The sequence below is a fragment of the Salmo salar genome, chromosome ssa26 (assembly GCF_905237065.1).
Source record: "Salmo salar chromosome ssa26, Ssal_v3.1, whole genome shotgun sequence".
NCBI classification, from domain to species: Eukaryota; Metazoa; Chordata; class Actinopteri; order Salmoniformes; family Salmonidae; genus Salmo; species Salmo salar.
In genome coordinates this window covers 15,260,642-15,283,665 of record NC_059467.1, presented here as the reverse complement: position 1 = coordinate 15,283,665, position 23,024 = coordinate 15,260,642, and the positions used below count along the sequence as shown (strand labels likewise).

The 23,024-nt window shown below is 46.2% G+C and overlaps 1 protein-coding gene across 2 annotated transcripts; it reads left to right on the top strand.

Annotated features, from left to right (window-relative positions):
- The first annotated feature begins 36 nt into the window (after window positions 1-36).
- Window positions 37-21,617, top strand: LOC106587267 (E3 ubiquitin-protein ligase RNF166). 2 transcript variants are annotated; one of them, XM_014175508.2, is made up of 6 exons: window positions 37-733; window positions 10,902-11,058; window positions 12,793-12,905; window positions 16,230-16,344; window positions 18,138-18,245; window positions 18,608-21,617. In XM_014175508.2, the coding sequence occupies exons 1-6, from the start codon at window positions 564-566 to the stop codon at window positions 18,671-18,673; spliced, it is 729 nt and encodes a 242-aa protein (XP_014030983.1). In that variant the 5' UTR covers window positions 37-563; the 3' UTR covers window positions 18,674-21,617. The 2 variants fall into 2 exon arrangements, with proteins under 2 accessions (XP_014030983.1, XP_014030982.1); XM_014175507.2 differs by having other exon boundaries at window positions 182-733; window positions 18,508-21,617.
- Window positions 21,618-23,024: the final 1,407 nt, after the last annotated feature.

Below are 23,024 nucleotides of genomic sequence, written 5' to 3'. Positions count from 1 at the left end.
AAGAGAAAATTAGAACTATAATAACTTAAACATTTTACAACACAATGAAACAATGTATTGTGGGAGTGTAGTTTGAAGCATCTGTAAACTGAGTTGGTGATATCGCGAACGAGACTTCAATGACCAGAAACGTACTCTTTTTGCTGAAGCTGTACGGGCTTGTTCGTGAGAGTCGCCCGGAACTAGCAGGTGCGAAATTTCCCTGATCTTTTAATGATATGGATATATTTTGGTCAGTTGTTTGTAAATCAAAGTGATTTGAAGATCGAATAATCTGCTCAGCGCCCCGCTTTTGTCCTCTCGTCAACCAGCACTGTCTTGTAATGTTTACTTCTTTCTTGCTTCGGCGTGTCCTTTTGAGCGCTTGTGTAGCGGACTGATGTAGTGTCTAATGTTAGCTAAATAATTTTACACAAACAATACATAGGTTGGATAGCTTTATTCATACGCTTTATTCACACGAAGGATGTCCATCGTGCACAATCGATGTAAATACTCGATGTGAATACTCCCAGGTAGTTACAGTTATAGTCGAGAACGAAGTGCGAGCAAGATCCTCGTTCATGATGGCGATGTTTCGCAGTTTTGTGTCGGCTACTCATCAGCTCAGGCAGCACCAACAAAACGGGGCAGCTGCAGCTGCCACTGGCGAGAGCCTCGAGAGCCAGTTCTCCTGCCCAATTTGCCTGGAGGTGTATCATAAACCTGTCATCATTGGAAGCTGTGCCCACACGTAAGTTGACGGATTTGTGATCTCTTGCTCCTCGGACAAATGTATCACACTTACAAAACAACAACTTGCTCTTGTATATAGCATATATTCTCTCATATTTGTATTGGTTGTTGTCACTTATCAGTCCGCAGATAGAGCTGTCAAGCTCATTTTTGCTTGTCACTTAAAGTAACGGTTTTGTTATAAAATGCTTATGATTCACAGCAAAAATGCCACATCTATGATAGAAAAAAACTGTATTGATAGGGATAATGTTTTCGTTTTTCCATGGATGCCAACTTGCCAAAGGGAATGCAAGGGAGCTCAGACAGTAGAACAAATCGGGCTAGGTGGTAGTTCAGTGCTTCCCGAAACGCAGTATCGACGTGAAATACTAACTAGGCTATTAGCGGATTTGATGAGAAATGTTGGAGAAAAGCTTTTTTAATAATAAAGACATAATAGCTACAGACAGAGGAAATGCGTGTCTAACGGCTAACTCAACACAAATTAGATTAGCCTAGGCAGCCGATAGTAGGCGCTAGATGGTGCCCACGATCGGCTGCCTAGGCTAAAATGAGATGTGTTGTCGAAAAGAGGAAGACCGTTTTGTATACTTTTAGCCAGCACTAGGATATGTGGAAACGGCAATATTAACATGTTGAATGGGATGTTTTGGATTCTCATGATGCTCATTGCATTGTTTGATCTATAATTTTTCTGTCGAGTTTTAGCACTCAGTCAGAGAAGAAGCTGAGTTATTCGTGATTTTTTTTTTTCTCCCCATGTTTGTTTTCCCACCACAGCGTTCTATAAGCTTCCCACAATGTCCCTGACTAGGCCTCGGGCACGTGGGTAATGTAACCTCAGTGTTGGCACATGACAGTTGCCTTTTGATCTGTGAGGTGCTGCCTCTGGAACATTGAGCAGAGTTGGAACACTTGGCGGAGCTTGTGCCTGCACCGTTCTCTCTCACTGTGATCATTTCACATTTCACATGTACATGAAAAGACTGCAGCTGTGAAGGGAAACTCGCTGAATAGTGGTTGTAAAAGTTAGGTTGTGAACACGGCATTAATATGCCTCAATAAGACTAATTGTTATAATAGTTTGGCCACACGTATTTAAACAAAAAAAAATGTAAGAACACACCACAAGGTTGATTATTGGAAACCAAGGGGTTTGAAAGCTCTCCAGTTGTATAAGCCATTTGGAATGAGTATTATTGACCAATTATTGCCTAGTTGCCCTAAACTGAACATTAGTGAACATCTTTGTAGGGCTGTAGCCTAAGTAACGCTGCCTGCGTTTTGTTTTTGTTGCCTCCTGTGAATTGCATTACCAGCAGTTACACAGAAAAAGTCTAGATGTAGTCTATTCTAAAATCTTCTTTTTGAGGGCAACTTGATGTCCATTCTTCTGCTGTCATCACTGAAGGTTACTGGCGTTTTGAAAACAGCTCTCTTCTATTCTTCCTTTTTGACACCTTCTGTGTGTCTACAGGAATGAATGTGTAGGGTTGACTTGAAGCTGACTGTGTTGTCACTCGCCAAACAAACCGTTCCTCCTGCCCTTTTTTAGGATTTTATTTGTGTGACAATGGGAGCTTTAATATGGCTGCTCATTTAAAGACTGGGCTCTGAGGTCTGTCTGTCTGGCATCTTTTTAGTTGTCTGTGTTGTAGGAAGTGGTGTAATGTGGGTCTGGTGGGTGGATTGAATAGTCTGCTCAAGATGTTGTTTGCTGTGTGGCTGTCTGTCGGCCCGTCCCACCAGCAGTACTGAGTTTGCTGAGGACATTCGGTGAGGTACTCTGTCAGAGCATCATTTGCCTGCTCCCTTCCAGTGACATACAGCCTTTCTGTGGCTCACTTCTATCTGACATGCATGTAGGCTAGTCCTATCTCTGTGAGCTCAGCTCTGTGGATGTCAACATCACACACAGCATTGCTGTGGTTAATACTTACACAATCCTCTTCCTCACCAGGAGTTAGTGTCCAAGCAGATATCAACACCCATGAATGTGTGTAGGAAACATGACATTCTGTAACATGGGCTAATACTGTACATTATTTATATTTTATGTTTAACGTTAATTCAACTAGGAGTGGTCCGGTCGTTGACTCAGATATGACCAATGTGTCTCTTAAGTACAAAAAAAAAACGTTTTCTGCTCTGTATCCATACAGCATAATGCCAGTCAGGGGCATATAAATGTAATTTGGGGACATAGGCACACAGTCAGTCTAAATATAGAAATAACCACAGGGAGAATTAATGTCTTTTCTATTAAATCTCATTATTGAGGTCAGTGGTTCTGGTTGAACCCAGAACTAAAGGTCCTGTCTGTGCCATTATCCTGACAACACTTGAAGCATGAAATGTACATGGATGTAATCCAGTGTTGAGAAAAAAAGAGCTGGGGATGATGGAATTAAACACTGTTGTCATGATTGCGCTATCAGTACCACACACACAGAGCTGAGTAGAAAAGTACACATGCACGCACAGTCCTGGTGCTCCTCATTGTCATGGTAATGCTAAAGGCCTACTCACGGCATAATAATGGCTGGAATGGAGTCAATGGAATAGTATCAACCACATGAAACCAGGTGTTCCACCCGTTTTTATGAGCCGTCCTCCCCCAGCAGCCTCCACTGACCCACAGGTATGTATCCACGTGGACAACTCATTTTTAGCCATTGATCTTGGCATGAGATTACTTTTTCAAGTGTCCGTATTACCTTGCCCTGGACAGAACACAGAAACTCCGGTCTATTCGGCATTATAGACAATATGATTTAAGATAGGAACCGTATATCAGTTTGTGAATTCCAAATCCCTCCCCCAAAAGGACCGCTCCACAATCCCAACGTTATCTCACTCAAACTCTCCAGAGCATGCACTTTAGTCTTCATCGCAAACACCAATCTGTTGACCTCAGAGGCCAGACCTAATCCGTATCCCACTCAGTGGTAGAATCTGGCTGTTTCAACCCCTTACCCCAATCTTCTCTTAAACATAGACAAAAGCTTCAATGGAGAAATGGGTGTGTCTCATACAGTGTGCAAAAGCATCACCCAGTCCAGTAACACACCTGCTCAAAGCATTTACCTAAGCTTCATCACACGTCTCTACTCTTCACTTTCTGCATCTCTCTCCCCCTCCATCCCTCTCTTCCTCACGTGGCATTGTTAGTGGGCTGAACCCAAGGCAGACTTGGAAGCCTGACTCCTACCCATCCCCCACCTCCCTCGTCTTGGGTGATTTGAGGAAGTTTGCTCATTGGGCGAGGGAGTGAGACAGAGGGAGGAAAGGAGCAAAACAGGAGCTTTTATTCCCTCGAGGTTGTTCTGCATTCTTATCTTCTCACGCTCAGCAGCGTGCCGGCGTACCTTTCTGTGTCTCTCCTTCCATTCTCTCTCTCTCTCTCTCCACTGCTGTAGCCGAGCTGCTGCTGCTGGGGAGATTGAACAAAGGTCTCACACGAGAGCCTCTTCCTGCTCTCAGGCCATGGAGGAGACCACTCACTCTAGTGACTCGCTACATTCTACCTCCAACACTGCTGTGTGCACGCATTGCTTAAGCATGCAGTCTCTCTCGCGCACAGCCACATACACACAGACTCATGCACCTGCTTTGCCTCCTGTGGCGTTGGCATGGAGCCCACTGTCACACAGTGGGTTTGAAGTCTGTTTCCTCAGGAAAGCCATATTGGCCAATCAGCTCCCCACTCTGCTAAATGGGTCTGTGGGAAAGGGCAAGATACTGTGTAACTATTGTAGCTACAACAACAAAACAGTAGACTAGGAAAGACTGTTGCCAAGCACGATTGGCATTGCAACCTGGCAGAAAACCGATCACGCACTTTGTGTTGTTGCATCAGAATACCTTTAGCGGAACCTTCCTGTGTGGGTGGGTCGTAGCCTGAAAGGGTGTCTTAAGTGTCTTTCATTTAGTTCTCTCAGTACAGTGTCAGAATTGAGGGGTTTGCTTTGCCTCTCATGAAGACAGTAATTTGCAGAAACAGTCCTTAAATGTCCTCAGATCAATTTTGGTTCTTTTACAAAGAGCGGGTGGCTATTTTTAAGCCATTACTGAGTACTGAGACTGTTGTTCTTGGCTTCCTCTCTATGAAAAATGTGTTTGTTTCACAACCTAGCCTGCTGCTGGATTTTCATTCCTAGTGCTCACACTGATGTTCATTGCACTACAGTCTACTAGGCTATATTGTAAGATCCATGGGAGCGATTCTCTTGCACATTGAATGGGACGACCACAATCGTGTTATCATGAAACAGCAAACACCCCCCCCCGGCTGAAGCGTGAGAGCCCGACCAGCCGGCTGAAGCGTGAGAGCCCGACGAGCCGGCTGAGGACTCCCCGGTAGCTCCGGTACTGTCACCCGGACCCGACGTCAACTCCAACACACACAAAAAAATACACTCCCTGATGCTTCCCTTAGGCGAGGCGTTATTCTATAACATGTGCGCTGGGAGTCGGGAAGCAAGTTCAGGGAGTGAATAATTAAATAAATGAAACATATTACAAAACATGAACAACGCACAGGCTGGAAACTGAAACAATGACGCCTGGGGAAGGAACCAATAGGAAGTGACATGTATAGGGAAGGTAATCAGGGAGGTGATGGAGTCCAGGTGAGTCTGATGACGTGCTAGTGTGCGTAACGATGGTGACAGGTGTGCAGCATAACAAGCAGCCTGGTGACCTAGAGGCCGGGAAGGGAGTATATGTGTTTCAATGTACAGGCAGGGGATGGATAAGCAAGGGGTTGACTGGGATGGGCAGTAGTCTCCTTTCATACTGCAAGAGATTATACAGGCTAGCTCTATAGATTCACTCATTTCTGCTGCGGGTTTTCTGCGATGTCAAGCCTTTAATTCTGTCCTGTGACGTTACAGTGACAAGCCCATCTGACGGCGTGTGAGAAGAGCCTCGTTTCGACTGAGAACGAAGCTTCTGAAAGTCACATGTAAAGATGTTCTGGCATGTCGAACTTGCTGAATGTGTGAAATACCCTCGCAAACTCATACCCTCTCTGCTCTGTTACATCCCATTGTTTAAGGAGGAAGCCTGTGTCCTATTCCTATACTATGTGTCTGTTCAGGGGGGAAACAACCACGAGATCCTACTGCTCCTCCGTGCTCTGCGGTGTCTACTGTAGTTCTGAGAAGTAGATTGAGCTGAGGTGCAGATGGTGAGGAGCCAGCCCTGAGGCTTCTGTGTTCTAGTAGCACCTGGCTTCATTTGCTCTCATTAGCCTACCTCTGCAGCTCCTGAATTGGCAGCAAGTATCTCCACGAAAGCTCCTTCTCCCTTCTCTGCACAGGAAATATGTTCAGCTCGCCTCATTCCTTCAGGGACGGAGGTGGAGAGGGTAGATCAAATACACACAGTTATGGAGCTTCTCTCCTTATAACACCATACATACATCATTATATAAACCGTATGCATCAGCAAGTCGTCCCGGCATCTTTGGGCCAGGTGGGTGCTGCGTTGTGACGGCAGACGATGCCATTGTCTCTCTCTAGCTATAATGGGGAGATGGGCCTATCTATGTGAAAAAATAGTGCTCTTTAGCGACTCTCTTTTACTCCTGGAGGAACAGGCCGTTCCTCGCCTGCTCCTTTAACACCTTCCTTAGGTAGCCTAATAATCACATTCCTGTGTAATATTCTGAATATTAGCCAACTGCTTGTCTTTTTATCTATGGGTGAGAATGGAATGTAAATACTCAGGAAGCATATTGGGCATGGCCAAAATGTTTACAACTAGGCAGTACAGGACAGTATTTCAACAACACCATTTTTCACCCTTGAGTGTTTGTCACTCCCATGTCACCACACACTTGAGCACACCTCTTTCTTTATTCCCTGCTCAATTAGACGCAAGACGTGCAAACGTGTGTGTGTGTGTGTGTGTGTGAGCCTGCAGGTGGTGGCGTCCTGCTGTCTGAATGTTAAGTACAGCGGAAGTGATTTAAGTGTCTAATAAGAGGGCGCTAAATCCGGGCGTCTTTAAGTGATGGCGGACGATGCTAGAAGATCACCTTTTGAGGTGTCTTTCGCACCAGAGTTGGGCTACAGTAGGTCCGGATGCTTACTTTGAAAGACTGCTGCTGCTGGGGTGCTTGGGACACATCTGTATTTCACTGATTATGGAGATAAGTTTCCCCTCTGACTTTTAATGTGGAGGAGTTGTTCTCTGCAGGAGAGGAAGATGAGCATTTTTTAAGGGGCTCTTGTTGCTCGCCGCATGCTCTGCAGACCGTTGTAGTTTGACACTGTCGTAGCTCTGTCTGTCCTGTACTCTCTCTTTACTTCTGTCTGTCAGTCCGTGTGACAGACCGAAAGGATGGTGTTTCAGCACTGTGGGCTTTTAGTATTCATCAGTGCTGTTTGAATATGTGTGCTTTGTTCAATGCTGCTCCTCTCAAGTTCGTCTGTCTAGTCTCTGAGACGCTATCAACCCTAGACAGTCCTTCATCACTGGCCAGACACAGAGCTTCACTACATCTCTGCTGATCAAACGGGTCCCCAAACGATCTCCTTTTGAGCCGCAAAAAAGTTTGAATCCCTTCCTCCCACCTATCTGTTTTATTGATCTATTAATAGGTGTTTGGGAAAGTTTTCTGAAGTGTCTGGGAACGTGAATAGGTATGAGGACAGGCTGCAAACTTTATTTGTATCTAACCTGATAGGCACCACACGCTGCGAAATAGACACAGGCTCGCACTTCGAACAACATCTCACGGAGCAACTGACTCCGACATGAGGGTCAGAAAGCAATGTGCTCCAGTGACATTTATGCTAGCCGAGCCTCACACACACACACACACACACACACACACACAGTAACATGTTATGTTGTTGGATCCTAGTGTCAGCATTGTAGCAATCATTTGGCCAACATCTTTCATGGTGCTATTGGTTTATTAAGGTAGTAGAAAAGGACGGCAAATGACTTGTACTGCTCTGATATTGAGATGTGCTGCAATTCTACAGCCTGGGCTAGCTGAGTGTACCTTTTTGAATACGAGGCAATGATAGGCCCAGAGAATATTATTACCAGCCTCTACACTCATGTATAATTTCTCAAAGAAATGTCTTTCCAAGTATTGCGGGCTCTCTTGAGAATCGGTCTAGGGTTACTCACTAGGCCTAATTATTAGCATATTTGAATGTTAATATAGGCTGGGCTTCATCCAGATCTAAGCTCGACAGCATTGTTTGGTGGATGGAAACAAACCCGCTTGTGGATATTTGAACATGTTTTGACTAGATGACATTTTGACTAAAAGATTGGCTGTGTTTTGGGGTTTCCTATGTGACTGGGAAGGAGGAAGTGACTCCAGAGGAGGTCACATGGGTCATGCAGCTGGTTGAATATGGATGGAGTGAAGTGAGAGATGTTTAGCTATTAAAACTAAGCCCATGCTAATGTGATAACTAAGGTGCTGAAACACAGTGCCATTACTTTAATAGACATCCCCTGACGCTATTTGGCGCTCCACTGTGTTGTTAAGAGTTTATTAGCCACTTGATTAGCCTGCCTGTGGGCAGATTGCATGGCTTCTTCCACAAGCGGTGAGTTCTGGTCACCAGCTGAAAGAGAAGAACAGTGGTAGACCCACAAAGTTAGAACCAAGACTGGTTGTGGATATGCAGGGAGATTCGACTCCTGGCTCCTTACATATCTTACCCCTCAGCTCTTTGCTCTTCACGCCCCTCAGGGGTGCGTGCTCAGTCCCCTCCTGTACTCCCTGTTCACTATTGACTGCATGGCCAGGCACGACTCCAACACCACCATTACATTTGCCGATGACACAACAGTGGCCAAATCACCGACAACGACGAGACAGCCTATAGGGAGGAGGTCGGAGACCTGGCCGTGTGGTGCCAGGACAACCACCTCTCCCTCAACGTGATCAAGACAAAGGAGATGATTGTGGACTACAGGAAAAAGAGGACCGAGTACGCCAACATTCTCATCGACGGGGCTGCAGTGGAGCAGGTTGAGAGCTTCAAGTTCCTTGGTGTTCACATCACCAACAAACTAACATGGTCCAAGCACACCAAGACAGTCGTGAAGAGGGAAAGACAAATCCTATTCCCCCTCAGGAGACTGAAAATATTTAGCATGGGTCCTCAGATCCTCAAAAGGTTCTACAGCTGCACCATCGAGAGCATCCTGACTGGTTGCATCACTGCCTGGTATGGCAACTGCTCGGCCTCCGAACGCAAGGCACTACAGAGGGTAGTGCGTACGGCTCAGCACATCACTGGGGCCAAGCTTCCTGCCATCCAGGACCTCTATACCAGGCGGTGTCAGTGAAAGGTCCTAAAAATTGTCAAAGACTCCAGCCACCCTAGCCATAGACTGTTCTCTCTGCTACCACACGGCAAGCGGTACTGGAGCGCCAGGTCTAGGTCCAAGAGGCTTCTAAACAGCTTCTACCCCCAAGCCATAAGACTCCTGAATATCTAATCAAATGGCTACCCAGACTATTTGCAGTGCCCCCCCCCCCCCTTCCTCTTTACACCACTGCTACTCTCTGTTGTCATCTATGCATAGTCACTTTAATAACTCTACCTACATGTACATACTACCTCAACTAACCGGTGCCCCTGCACATTGAGTCTTTATCGGTACCCCCCTGTATGTAGTCTCGCTATTGTTATTTCACTGCTACTCTTTAATTACTTGTTACTTTTATCTCTTATTCTCATCTGTATTTTTTTTTTTTAAACTGCATTGTTGGTTAGGGGCTCGTAAGTAAGCATTTCACTGTAAGGTCTACACCTGTTGTATTCTGCGCATGTGACTAATAATATTTGATTTGCTTTAATAATGTTCTTCTCCTCTCTCTCTGAATGATGAGACGTTTCATGCTCAATTAGAGCTCTGTGTGGGCAGTATTGTATCAGTATCTGTGGCTGTGCAGGCCAGGCCTCTGTGGACATAATGGAAACATTTACCCTCCCTCTCACTGCGTGGAGACCCACCCCCAGGACTCCAGGTAAAGATTGGGCTGTGCTGTGGATGCTGTTAGGATGAGCTGATGGAGTCCGTTCCTCCCCGATAGCCTCCTCTCCTCCCTCACCATCACGCCTCGGTCTCTGCTTGGCTGGCAGATCTCCTGCTCTCTACTATATAGCTGGTTCGATGGGGTTATTTTCGGGCTTCGAGGAAAAGGGTTATTGTTATGTTCTCTTTTCCCACACCTGGCTTTTCTCTGTAGTCTGACTTTTTTGAAGTAAAAAATTTGATCAACAAGATTTGTTGTTTTTAACGGGGCAAAGAGTTGCTGAAAGTGCTTTCAAAGCAACAAATGAAGTAGCAGGTGTGTGGCTCTGGGGTGCTACTCTTAAACTGCTAGCTACAGTGAGAAGAAATACAGACTGGGTCAGGTTCAGAGTACACGCTGAAATCAGTCAAGTTCAAAGGGCACCATTTTTGTCCTCTGGAAACTAAGTCTTTCCCTACCCTACACGCTTGCCTTCAGGCCGACAGGGCCAAAAAGCATCCGGCAGCGCTGTAAAAATCTGCAATGATTCAGTACTCTGGCAGTATAAACTCCTGGCTCATTTGTCAGGGGAGGTTTCACGGCCAGCCCAAGACCAGCTCTCTGGGCCTTCTGTTTGCTGACGGTGCCCTACCTGGCAGTGCTGACTGCTGACTCATGTCATCATGGGAGGTGACTGCCCATCGCTCAGCCTGTTTGCATGCCACCACAGGGGCATTTCTCGGCCCCACCGTGGCCCAGCGCTGCCAGCGGTGCCCACATTGCTCAGAGCCGCCAGAGGAGACGATGATGGGTTGAATACTGGGTCTGTCTGACTGTGAGTGATGCTGCCCCAGCAAATAGATACACTGCTCTATTGGCACTGAATGAGACTGACTGGAGTTCACCGTGCGGGCAAACCTTGAGAAGAGGTTCATAGAATGTTATTAAAGCACACAAACGCATCTCATTGAGATGACACACATTTTTCCGGGACACTCGCTCCGAATAAACGCTCTGATTCACTTTGTTTAGACTTTACATGTCATTCGACTCATGTCCCGATTGTCAGTCTCTTTCTCTCAGAGTATAGATTAGGTTATTTGGTTCCAGTGCAACGACTGTGTGTGTGTGTGTGTGTGTGTGTGTGTGTGTACACGTACAGGTTCTGTGGGGAGTGTCTGCAGCCCTGTCTCCAGGTCACCTCTCCACTCTGCCCTCTGTGCCGCATGCCTTTTGACCCAAAGAAGGTGGACAAGTCCTCCAGTGTGGAGAAACAGCTGTCCAACTACAAGGCCCCCTGTCGGGGCTGCAGTAAGAAGGTGAACTACACTACTATGGCCTGCCACTCTGTCCAACACACATACTGTACAGACGCACACTTGATGATACACAATACCACTCACACATACACTCACAAATTCTCCCTGCCCATTTATTCACTTAATAGCATGTCTCTCTCTCTCCCTCCTGTCCCTCTACCTCTCTGTCTCGCTCTCCTGTTCCTCTACCTCTCTGTCTCACTCTCCTGTTCCTCTACCTCTCTGTCTCGCTCTCCTGTTCCTCTACCTCTCTGTCTCGCTCTCCTGTTCCTCTACCTCTCTGTCTCTCTCTCCTGTTCCTCTACCTCTCTGTCTCTCTCTCCTGTTCCTCTACCTCTCTGTCTCGCTCTCCTGTTCCTCTACCTCTCTGTCTCTCTCTCCTGTTCCTCTACCTCTCTGTCTCTCTCTCCTGTTCCTCTACTCTCTGTCTCGCTCTCCTGTTCCTCTACCTCTCTGTCTCTCTCTCCTGTTCCTCTATCTCTCTCTCTCTCTCCTGTTCCTCTACCTCTCTGTCTCTCTCTCCTGTTCCTCTACCTCTCTGTCTCTCTCTCCTGTTCCTCTACCTCTCTGTCTCGCTCTCCTGTTCCTCTACCTCTCTGTCTCTCTCTCCTGTACCTCTACCTCTGTCTCTCTCTCCTGTTCCTCTACCTCTCTGTCTCTCTCTCCTGTTCCTCTACCTCTGTCTCTCTCTCCTGTTCCTCTACCTCTCTGTCTCTCTCTCCTGTTCCTCTACCTCTGTCTCTCCCTCCTGTTCCTCTATCTCTCTCTCTCTCTCCTGTTCCTCTACCTCTGTCTCTCCCTCCTGTTCCTCGACCTCTGTCTCTCTCTCCTGTTCCTCTATCTCTCTCTCTCCCTCCTGTTCCTCTACCTCTGTCTCTCCCTCCTGTTCCTCTACCTCTGTCTCACTCTCCTGTTCCTCTATCTCCCTCTCTCCCTCCTGTTCCTCTACCTCTCTCTCTCCCTCCTGTTCCTCTACCTCTCTCTCTCTCTCCTGTTCCTCTATCTCTCTCTCTCTCCTGTTCCTCTATCTCTCTCTCTCTCTCCTGTTCCTCTATCTCTCTCTCTCTCTCCTGTTCCTCTATCTCTCTCTCTCTCTCCTGTTCCTCTATCTCTCTCTCTCTCTCCTGTTCCTCTATCTCTCTCTCCTGCTCCTCTATCTCTCTCTCCTGCTCCTCTATCTCTCTCTCCTGCTCCTCTATCTCTCTCTCCTGCTCCTCTATCTCTCTCTCCTGCTCCTCTACTCTCTCTCTCTCCTGCTCCTCTATCTCTCTCTCTCTCTCTCTCCTGCTCCTCTATCTCTCTCTCTCTCTCTCCTGCTCCTCTATCTCTCTCTCTCTCTCCTGCTCCTCTACTCTCTCTCTCTCTCTCCTGTTCCTCTATCTCTCTCTCTCTCTCCTGCTCCTCTACCTCTCTGTCTCTCTCTCTCTCTCTCCTCTACCTCTCTGTCTCTCTCTCTCTCTCTCCTGTTCCTCTACCTCTCTGTCTCTCTCTCTCTCTCTCCTGTTCCTCTACCTCTCTGTCTCTCTCTCTCTCTCTCCTGTTCCTCTCTCTCTCTCTCTCTCTCTCCTGTTCCTCTACCTCTCTTGCTCTCCTGTTCCTCTCTCTCTCTCTCTCTCTCTCTCTCTCTCCTGTTCCTCCTGTTCCTCTACCTCTGTCTTGCTTTCCTGTTCCTGATCTCCCTCCTGTCCTCCCCCTCCCTCTCTCTCTCCTCCTCTCTCCACTGGCGGGCTCCAGGTGTCTCTGGTCAAAATGAGGTCACACATCTCCTCTTGCGCAAAGGTCCAGGAGCAGATGGCCAACTGCCCAAAGTTTGTGCCTGTGGTCCCCACTTCACAGCCCATTCCCAGGTAATCTCTCTGAGGAGAGGGAGGGGGAGGGGGAGGACAGGAGGGAGATAAGGAACAGGAGAGCAAGACAGAGGTAGAGGAACGAGAGGTAGAGGAACGAGAGGTAGAGGAACGAGAGGTAGAGGAACGAGAGGTAGAGGAACGAGAGGTAGAGGAACGAGAGGTAGAGGAACGAGAGGTAGAGGAACGAGAGGTAGAGGAACGAGAGGGAGAGGAACGAGAGGGAGAGGAACGAGAGGGAGAGGAACGAGAGGGAGAGGAACGAGAGGGAGAGAGAGGTAGAGGGAGAGAGAGGTAGAGGAACAGGAGAGAGAGAGAGAGAGAGAGGAACAGGAGAGAAAGACAGAGGTAGAGGGAGAGACAGAGGTAGAGGAACAGGAGAGCAGTCGCTCCTGGAAACCACGTCAGACACTGTGTGACATGGGACGTCAGGGTCCATTTGGACAGACTGAACAGATTTGAGTCAATATTTCTGTCCTAGCATTGATCTGCAGAACCACACTCCCAGTACATTTTAGCCCAGCAGTATGAATGTGTGTCTTTTATGAGTCATGCTCTCCTGTGGCGTTCCTGGCTCTCTGGGTTGTTGTGAATACCTTTGATGTTCAGGGACTCAGGAGATGTGTTTTTCTGCTGACACATGAACACTTCTCCCTTGAGAACACACAGACACAAACACCCCCAGACACAAAGGCCTGCTTACAAATACCAGTTCCGGTATAGGCATCCTTTGATTTTCACAGAGCAGCAGGGCATCAATGCCCATCTACACTCTTCCAAGTGTGCGTGTGTATCTGTGCGTTTGTTTGTGCGTGTTTGTAAGCAGATGTACTTTGCCTTTTGATGACGTACAGAGAGAGAGGGTGGGTGAATTAGCTCCACAAAGAGAAATCTGTTAATTCCCTCCCTTTCAGTGTTTTCTGTTTTTACGTCACACCACGCCTCACGCTGTCTTTCTGTCCGTCTGTCTAGACTAGAGGGTATGTCTATCAGGGGGGTCTGTCCGTCTGTCTAGACTAGAGGGTATGTCTATCAGGGGGGTCTGTCCGTCTGTCTAGACTAGAGGGTATGTCTATCAGGGGGGTCTGTCCGTCTGTCTAGACTAGAGGGTATGTCTATCAGGGGGGTCTGTCCGTCTGTCTAGACTAGAGGGTATGTCTATCAGGGGGGTCTGTCCGTCTGTCTAGACTAGAGGGTATGTCTATCAGGGGGGTCTGTCCGTCTGTCTAGACTAGAGGGTATGTCTATCAGGGGGTCTGTCCGTCTGTCTAGACTAGAGGGTATGTCTATCAGGGGGGTCTGTCCGTCTGTCTAGACTAGAGGTATGTCTATCAGGGGGGTCTGTCCGTCTGTCTAGACTAGAGGGTATGTCTATCAGGGGGGTCTGTCCGTCTGTCTAGACTAGAGGTATGTCTATCAGGGGGGTCTGTCCGTCTGTCTAGACTAGAGGGTATGTCTATCAGGGGGGTCTGTCCGTCTGTCTAGACTAGAGGGTATGTCTATCAGGGGGGTCTGTCCGTCTGTCTAGACTAGAGGGTATGTCTATCAGGGGGGTCTGTCCGTCTGTCTAGACTAGAGGGTATGTCTATCAGGGGGGTCTGTCCGTCTGTCTAGACTAGAGGGTATGTCTATCAGGGGGGTCTGTCCGTCTGTCTAGACTAGAGGGTATGTCTATCAGGGGGTCTGTCCGTCTGTCTAGACTAGAGGTATGTCTATCAGGGGGGTCTGTCCGTCTGTCTAGACTAGAGGGTATGTCTATCAGGGGGGTCTGTCCGTCTGTCTAGACTAGAGGTATGTCTATCAGGGGGTCTGTCCGTCTGTCTAGACTAGAGGGTATGTCTATCAGGGGGGTCTGTCCGTCTGTCTAGACTAGAGGGTATGTCTATCAGGGGGGTCTGTCCGTCTGTCTAGACTAGAGGGTATGTCTATCAGGAGGGTCTGTCCGTCTGTCTAGACTAGAGGGTATGTCTATCAGGGGGTCTGTCCGTCTGTCTAGACTAGAGGGTATGTCTATCAGGGGGGTCTGTCCGTCTGTCTAGACTAGAGGGTATGTCTATCAGGAGGGTCTGTCCGTCTGTCTAGACTAGAGGTATGTCTATCAGGGGGGTCTGTCCGTCTGTCTAGACTAGAGGGTATGTCTATCAGGGGGGTCTGTCCGTCTGTCTAGACTAGAGGGTATGTCTATCAGGGGGGTCTGTCCGTCTGTCTAGACTAGAGGTATGTCTATCAGGGGGGTCTGTCCGTCTGTCTAGACTAGAGGGTATGTCTATCAGGGGGTCTGTCCGTCTGTCTAGACTAGAGGGTATGTCTATCAGGAGGGTCTGTCCGTCTGTCTAGACTAGAGGGTATGTCTATCAGGGGGGGTCTGTCCGTCTGTCTAGACTAGAGGTATGTCTATCAGGGGGGTCTGTCCGTCTGTCTAGACTAGAGGGTATGTCTATCAGGGGGGTCTGTCCATCTGTCTAGACTAGAGGGTATGTCTATCAGGGGGGTCTGTCCGTCTGGAGGGTCTGTGAACAACTCAGCCAGAGGTCCCACTCCCAACATGTACTAGAAGCACAGAGTTACTAGGAAGAGTCCGAGGAAGAGTACTGTGATCAGGTTCTGTGACGTCCATAGTGACCATCTGCAGCTCACGGGTGAACACAGAACAGCGTATCTTGTCTTTTCTCGGTTTTCAAGGTTGTTGTTTTTACCACATTCCAAAACACTATTTAATTGGGCGACGTTGCCAGCACCACAAAGGCAGACTCTCATCTAGTTGAAGGCCCAGAGAACACAGTGGACCATCTGCTGGTGTTGTCTACTTGTCAGAAAGTCAGTATTCTGACTAAACTGTCACTATTAAAAAATGTTTAGCCCAAGGCTGAAATTATGTTTGGTTGGTATATTTTATGGAGTTTTTCTGCGGACATTGCTGTTCTATTAAGTCTACAGTACAGAGTGCACCTTTATCGGCAATTCAAATAGGCATGTCTGTCAAACAGACATTTCCCTTTAGCCAGTAGACTGTGTCCTACCTGAGAGACCTGTTAACACTGTCTGATGGGACTCTGATGAGCTGCTCCTGGTCAGCCAACGTAGATGTCACTGCAGCACATTGCTTTCTGACCCTCATGTCCACACTGACCAGCTGTCCTTCTAGGTATGTTGCTGGACATGATTGGCATCCTGCTAGTGTCTGGAAACTGGGCCTCAGACTTTGGAGCTATATTCACACACACAACAACACACCATCAGTGTGTGTCTGGCAATGTTTGTATGCATACCCATGTTGTTTCCATTATGGCTCCTACAAAACGTGTGTTTTCTCCCTGCCTGCAGCAATATTCCAAACCGCTCCACCTTTTCATGCCCATTCTGTGGAGCCCGCAATCTGGATCAACAGGAGCTGGTCAAACACTGTATGGAGAACCACCGCAACGATCCCAACAAAGTGGTCAGTCTGCTATGTTATAGTCTGAACTGAGTTCACTGTCCTAGTCTGAACTGAGTACACTGTCCTAGTCTGAACTGAGCACACTGTCCTAGTCTGAACTGAGTACACTGTCCTAGTCTGAACTGAGTTCACTGTCCTAGTCTGAACTGAGTTCACTGTCCTAGTCTGAACTGAGTTCACTGTCCTAGTCTGAACTGAGTTCACTGTCCTAGTCTGAACTGAGTACACTGTCCTAGTCTGAACTGAGCACACTGTCCTAGTCTGAACTGAGCACACTGTCCTAGTCTGAACTGAGTACACTGTCCTAGTCTGAACTGAGTTCACTGTCCTAGTCTGAACATGGACACTTTCCTAGTCTGAACATGGACACTTTCCTAGTTTGAACATGGACACTTTCCTAGTTTGAACATGGACACTTTCCTAGTCTGAACTGAGCACACTGTCCTAGTCTGAACTGAGCACACTGTCCTAGTCTGAACTGAGTACACTGTCCTAGTCTGAACTGAGCACACTGTCCTAGTCTGAACTGAGTACACTGTCCTAGTCTGAACTGAGTTCACTGTCCTAGTCTGAACTGAGCACACTGTCCTAGTCTGAACTGAGTACACTGTCCTAGTCTGAACTGAGTTCACTGTCCTAGTCTGAACATGGACACTTTCCTAGTTTGAACATGGACACTTTCCTAGTCTGAACTTGGACACTGTCCTAGTCTGAACTGAGCACACTGTCCTAGTCTGAACTGAGTACACTTTCCTAGTCTGAACTGAGTTCACTGTCCTAGTCTGAACTGAGTTCACTGTCCTAGTCTGAACTGAGTTCACTGTCCTAGTCTGAACTGAGTTCACTGTCCTAGTCTGAACTGAGTTCACTGTCCTAGTCTGAACTGAGTTCACTGTCCTAGTCTGAACTGAGTTCACTGTCCTAGTCTGAACTGAGTTCACTGTCCTAGTCTGAACTGAGTTCACTGTCCTAGTCTGAACTGAGTTCACTGTCCTAGTCTGAACTGAGTTCACTGTCCTAGTCTGAACTGAGTTCACTGTCCTAGTCTGAACTGAGTTCACTGTCCTAGTCTGAACTGAGTTCACTGTCCTAGTCTGAACTGAGCTCACTGTCCTAGTCTGAACTGAGCTCACTGTCCTAGTCTGAACTGAGTTCACTGTCCTAGTCTGAACTGAGTTCACTGTCCTAGTCTGAACTGAGTTCACTGTCCTAGTCTGAACTGAGTTCACTGTCCTAGTCTGAACTGAGTTCACTGTCCTAGTCTGAACTGAGTACACTGTCCTAGTCTGAACTGAGTACACTGTCCTAGTCTGAACTGAGTACACTGTCCTAGTCTGAACTGAGCACACTGTCCTAGTCTGAACTGAGTACACTGTCCTAGTCTGAACTGAGCACACTGTCCTAGTCTGAACTGAGCACACTGTCCTAGTCTGAACTGAGTACACTGTCCTAGTCTGAACTGAGTACACTGTCCTAGTCTGAACTGAGCACACTGTCCTAGTCTGAACTGAGCACACTGTCCTAGTCTGAACTGAGCACACTGTCCTAGTCTGAACTGAGCACACTGTCCTAGTCTGAACTGAGCACACTGTCCTAGTCTGAACATGGAAACTGTCCTAGTCTGTTCATGGACACTGTTCTAGTCTGAATTTCCTCAAGCATTTATGTGCTGATATGAAGTGTTATGCGACGTTGACGTCACTGCATGAAAGTGTATCCTAAACCAACAGAGATTCTACTGCATTCTGATTTGGTGTACTGACAGGGTTGTTGATTGGTTGGTATGCTTCCAGGTGTGTCCGGTATGTTCAGCCATGCCTTGGGGGGACCCCAGCTACAAGAGCTCCAACTTCCTCCAGCACCTGCTTCACCGGCACAAGTTCTCCTATGACACGTTTGTGGTGAGGATAAGGGTTGGGGTCTGGGCTCTGTGTCATCTGTTCTTTAGATAGGACTAGAGCTGTTCTGTTGCCAGTAATGTGACTGTAATATCCTAGTACTGTCGCTGTAATATCCTAGTACTGTCGCTGTAATATCCTAGTACTGTCGCTGTAATATCCTAGTACTGTAACATGAATGCACTGCATATCTCAAAGAAGCTTTATTTATTTGGTGTCAGGCGTTATTTGCTCAGTAGTTGACTGTGTGACTTTGTGTTTGCAGGACTACAGCATTGACGAGGAGTCATCACTGCAGGCAGCCATGGCCCTGTCCTGTCAAATCAAATGTTAAAGTGAGTGACTGTCTGACTCTGTCTTTACAGGACTACAGTATCGATGAAGAGGCGGCACTACAGGCAGCTCTGGCTCTCTCCATGGCAGAGAACTGAGAGTCCTCTGAGTCCCCCATTCTGCTGTCTGGGTACGCACTTCCATCCTGACACCCCACTAGCTCTCTTTCTTTCTCTGGATCCACTCCATATCCAGCCCCCTCCACAGCCACCTCACAGGGAGAGTTTGGAAGGACTTGCCCTGGCCTAGACTCCCACTCTGGGAGAGCCACGCAGGGCTTATCTCCTAACCCTGTCCTTGATCCTCTACCTGGCCCTTCCATCAACTCTGCTCACCTGCTTAACTCGTCAAGGCCCATTACCATTACATCATATCCTATTAGCCAGTATCAGCCCCTTCACTTCCTGTATACTGGGGAGGAGGGGAGCTTGGCCTCCAATAAATGTTGCAATTCAAAATCACTGCAATGCAAAACAATGAGTACAGCATGGCCATTTTTGTTATTCTGCAGAAAGTATGAAGGTTCCCAAAAATAAGGATTTAAGGTATTTTCTTTTACTCTTTATTTTTCACTGTTCAAATTAAATGTTTTCAAACTCCAGGAAAAAGCCATCACATTACACACATTCTGGTAAAAGTACCACAGATTAGTTCTGTTAAAGTTTATTCTCAAGTGCATCGTTTGATGGCTTTTTGATTAAGAGGGACTACAGTTGAATGGCTAGACCTCATTCTCAGTGTGATAACCTTACCACTAGGTGACAGTCTAGACCTGACCAGTTAAACACAGAGAGTGAGGTCATTCTTACATCCCCATCATGACAACAACACACTAACATTTGCAACGCGAATCAAAACAAACTATCCCTTTTTGTATTCAGAGTTCTTGTAAATACTTGCACTTGTCACATTTTTCTACATAATTGAACTATAGATTGTTCTTATTTCATAGTTAAGAAACAGAATTATAGTACTGCATTTATTCTTCACACTGCTGTTACTCTGCTGATATTTTTATGAAGCACCAGACAAGATAAAATATATTTTTGGAAAATGTTTCTGTTTCAAATGGTGTACAAATAATAAGAAACATGTTTATTGGAGATATGTTTGTGGTTTTAACACCTTTTTCAAAGTACCCATTGGTACTGTACTGCTGGCATCAAACAGTTGTTTGCAGGATTTTAGGGCCTATGTGTAATACACTGTCTCAAACACAAGAGGGCACCCCAGTCTCAAAATAGACCGGGCACATGTCTATAGTAATTTAAGTCAGTCTTACTCCAAGTCATCATGTTTATACCCATGCACAGTATTCTGTTTGGTTTAGTACCCACTAGAAGAAGTGTTTGAGTAGTAGTGTACCCGTTGAGCTAGCATTGATCTATGGAGATTTAAGATGATGTTTTGGTTCACTCTGATGAAGGATGCCTTATAGGAAACTGGTTAGATTGTATAGCGAGCAATGGAGGAAGGTATGATGTATTGTGATTACTTGTTACTAGACTGACTAGTACAAGTATAATGGTCTGTCCATTTGTGTTTTTCCTTGTTTCCGAGGAGAATTGTACATACGGTAGAGAATGCAACATTTTAGGTTTAGGTCCCTGTGGTAACTAAAAATGAGAATGTATTCGTTTTTTATATCTTTTCCACGGGAATGCATTGAAATATTGCACTTTAATAAAAAAATATATATTTAGAAAAAGGGCAGAATTATTCGTTTTTTTATTATTGTAATTTGCTTTTTTTCTTCATTCCAATATGTACATTTCATGATGGATGATCATGTAAATTGTGGCTGTTTTTGTGTAAGAGCAGAGGGAATGTTAAATATTATCCCAGTCATGACATGGTGATGTTTTGGAGTACTGGGATGGTACAAAATGTACAGACAATTTGTCTGTGTCGTTAATATTTTATAGATGGGTATATATTGTAAAACCAACTGAGAAAACCATCCCAGATGTACAAAAGTGTGGCAAACAAAAATTGACTCTCAGCTTAGTCAAAGTGTTCCTGGAGATAATGCATCCTTATTTGATAGACATCGACATGTTATATATTTTTGGTGTTTAAATGTATTGTACTGGTTGGTGGCACAGTATTGACAGGAGTGGCCATTAGAGAAAAACTGTCATCACCATGAGAAGTCCTGAGTTTCTTCTGGGGCAGCAAGGAATTGTTACGTATCTTTAATTTAGTAATTTACTCAACCTTTTTTACTACCTAATGATGCTATTTTATAAATGTTTGTAAGGTAAATGGTATTGTATGTTTAGATCAACGTTCATGTGCACAGCTGTAGCCTAACATGTAGAGTTTGTATGGAGTATACCTGAAATGTATACTTTTCACTCTGTGTATTGTTGCATCCATGCATAATGCCACTGTATTGTGCATCATCATCCCAGATGTCCTGCTTGTGGTCAGAACCAGCCCAATCTCTGTAAAATAAACTCAATGTTGCAGGTCACACACTGATAGACCACCTGCAACAAAGACATACACCAAAAACAGGGACAGAAAAAAAGGAAACTATTTTATATGAACTTTGTTGGGTCATTTTTGTCAAGAGGGCCTTACTGAGACTGTCTGTTCTGAACTTGGTAAGGCTGACAGGAAAAGACTTCCATAAAGACTGGTATCACAGCAATCAGAGAAGACCGAGCCTGTGTCTCTGACTGTGTCCCCCAGGACTTGGCTGCCCTGGGAGTGTCATGTAATGTCACTCAGTCTAGACACAGGCTGATGTTGTCCTCCCTAGGGGGGACTGAGCTACAGTCACTTGAACCAGGAAGTTTCCTTCAGAGCCACTGTACCCTAGATACCCACCATGGGGCTTTGGCCCGACAGTCAGGGCCTGTGTGTGTTAAATGTGATTTATGCATTCTTGAAAAATAGTAATAATACCAGTAATAACAATGGTTGATTGTTAGCATCATAATGTGGATATTTAAGTTCTAACACTGTTTGAATTTTAATAACATATTGTATTTGTAGCAGATTTTTCCCCCTCAATAAAAACACTGACCCATCCCACTCTCTTTTTTTCCTTCCTGATATGTTGTCGCTAGATCTTTTTTCATTTGATACCCCCACTACTACCTAAAGCTTGAAAGGGAAACGTATTTACTGCGTTGTGACCTTTGAACTGAAATTAGAGACTAACTGTAATCAGGAGTATTGTCAGGAGAAGATCCCTGTCTTCTGGTATGTAACAAGTAGCGTACACAGGGAGGTGTGAGACATGGGGTACAGCGCATAATTACTGGCAGTGAATAGAGGGCTGACAATCTCTTTTAGTGGGGGCCTTTTTCAACAGGAGAATGTGGGACCCAGAGCTCACTGTGGACCCAAGAGGACTGTAAACAACCACTGGTTGCCAGGGAGATGCCTGTCTTTGGAGGTGCTCTAAATGGAAGGCGACAGGGGCCTTCTTAGACAACACTGCAGCATTGGGGTGACGGAAGACAGAGGGCAAGCATGCAGACCCTACAAACCGGTGTGGTCGAGACGGGCGGCATCTGAAGCAAAACTGCTCTCACAATCAGACCTTTACTCTGGTGCGGCCTGGACTGGTGTCACAACTGTAAACGCTTCACACAACAATAATTTCTATTTTTTGCTTGTGATTAGCCCCCTGGCCCTATTAATAATGATAATGTGATTGTCTACCTTTCGACATGGGACAGAAGCTGGGTGCCAGGTGAATGGATATGGGATTGTCCAGCTGTTAAGTTTAGGCACTTGTGTTTTGAGCAAGTGTTTGCGGTGTTGCTATGGTCTGGGATAGTCTTTAAGAGGACATGAGGGTCCTACACATTAGTTACTCAATGTGAAGTGGTCCAATTAACCACAGTCTAAACAGAGCCGAAGGCAGCCCCTGTGACCTGGGCCACACTGGAGGATGTTTTTGATTGAGCTATGGATTGGTGGCGTTTGTTGTGTTATGTTAATATAACCGAGGCTTGGTTATAAAGACCTTTCAAACTCCACACACGCTATTCAGACTGTTTGAAAACATTCTCCTCATTACCCGTTGTCATCTCTAAGATCCTCTGTTTGTGTTTCACCTCTGCAGGTTTTAAGGGTGACTGGTGTCATAGTGTGTGAAAACAGTCAAGAAAAAACACTTCACTCACCCCAAGAGGAAGAAATGACAAGCGACACTACAATAACCTTTCTTATAATGAAGAAATAAAGCGTTGACGTTTTTGCATAATCAACCAAATAATTTAATATCAAAATAATATGTTATAAAAATAATGACTTTAATAATCCCATATTTAATGACAAACGGAAAGATGATAATCTTGAGAGCATCAGTCGTAGTAATCTTCCACCCTTGAGAGTGACCACCATTGTAGTCCAGCACTCCCCTGTCCCCAAAAACACCTGGCCCTTGAACCCCCTTCCCTCCCTATCTACCCTCATACTGGGGCCTGG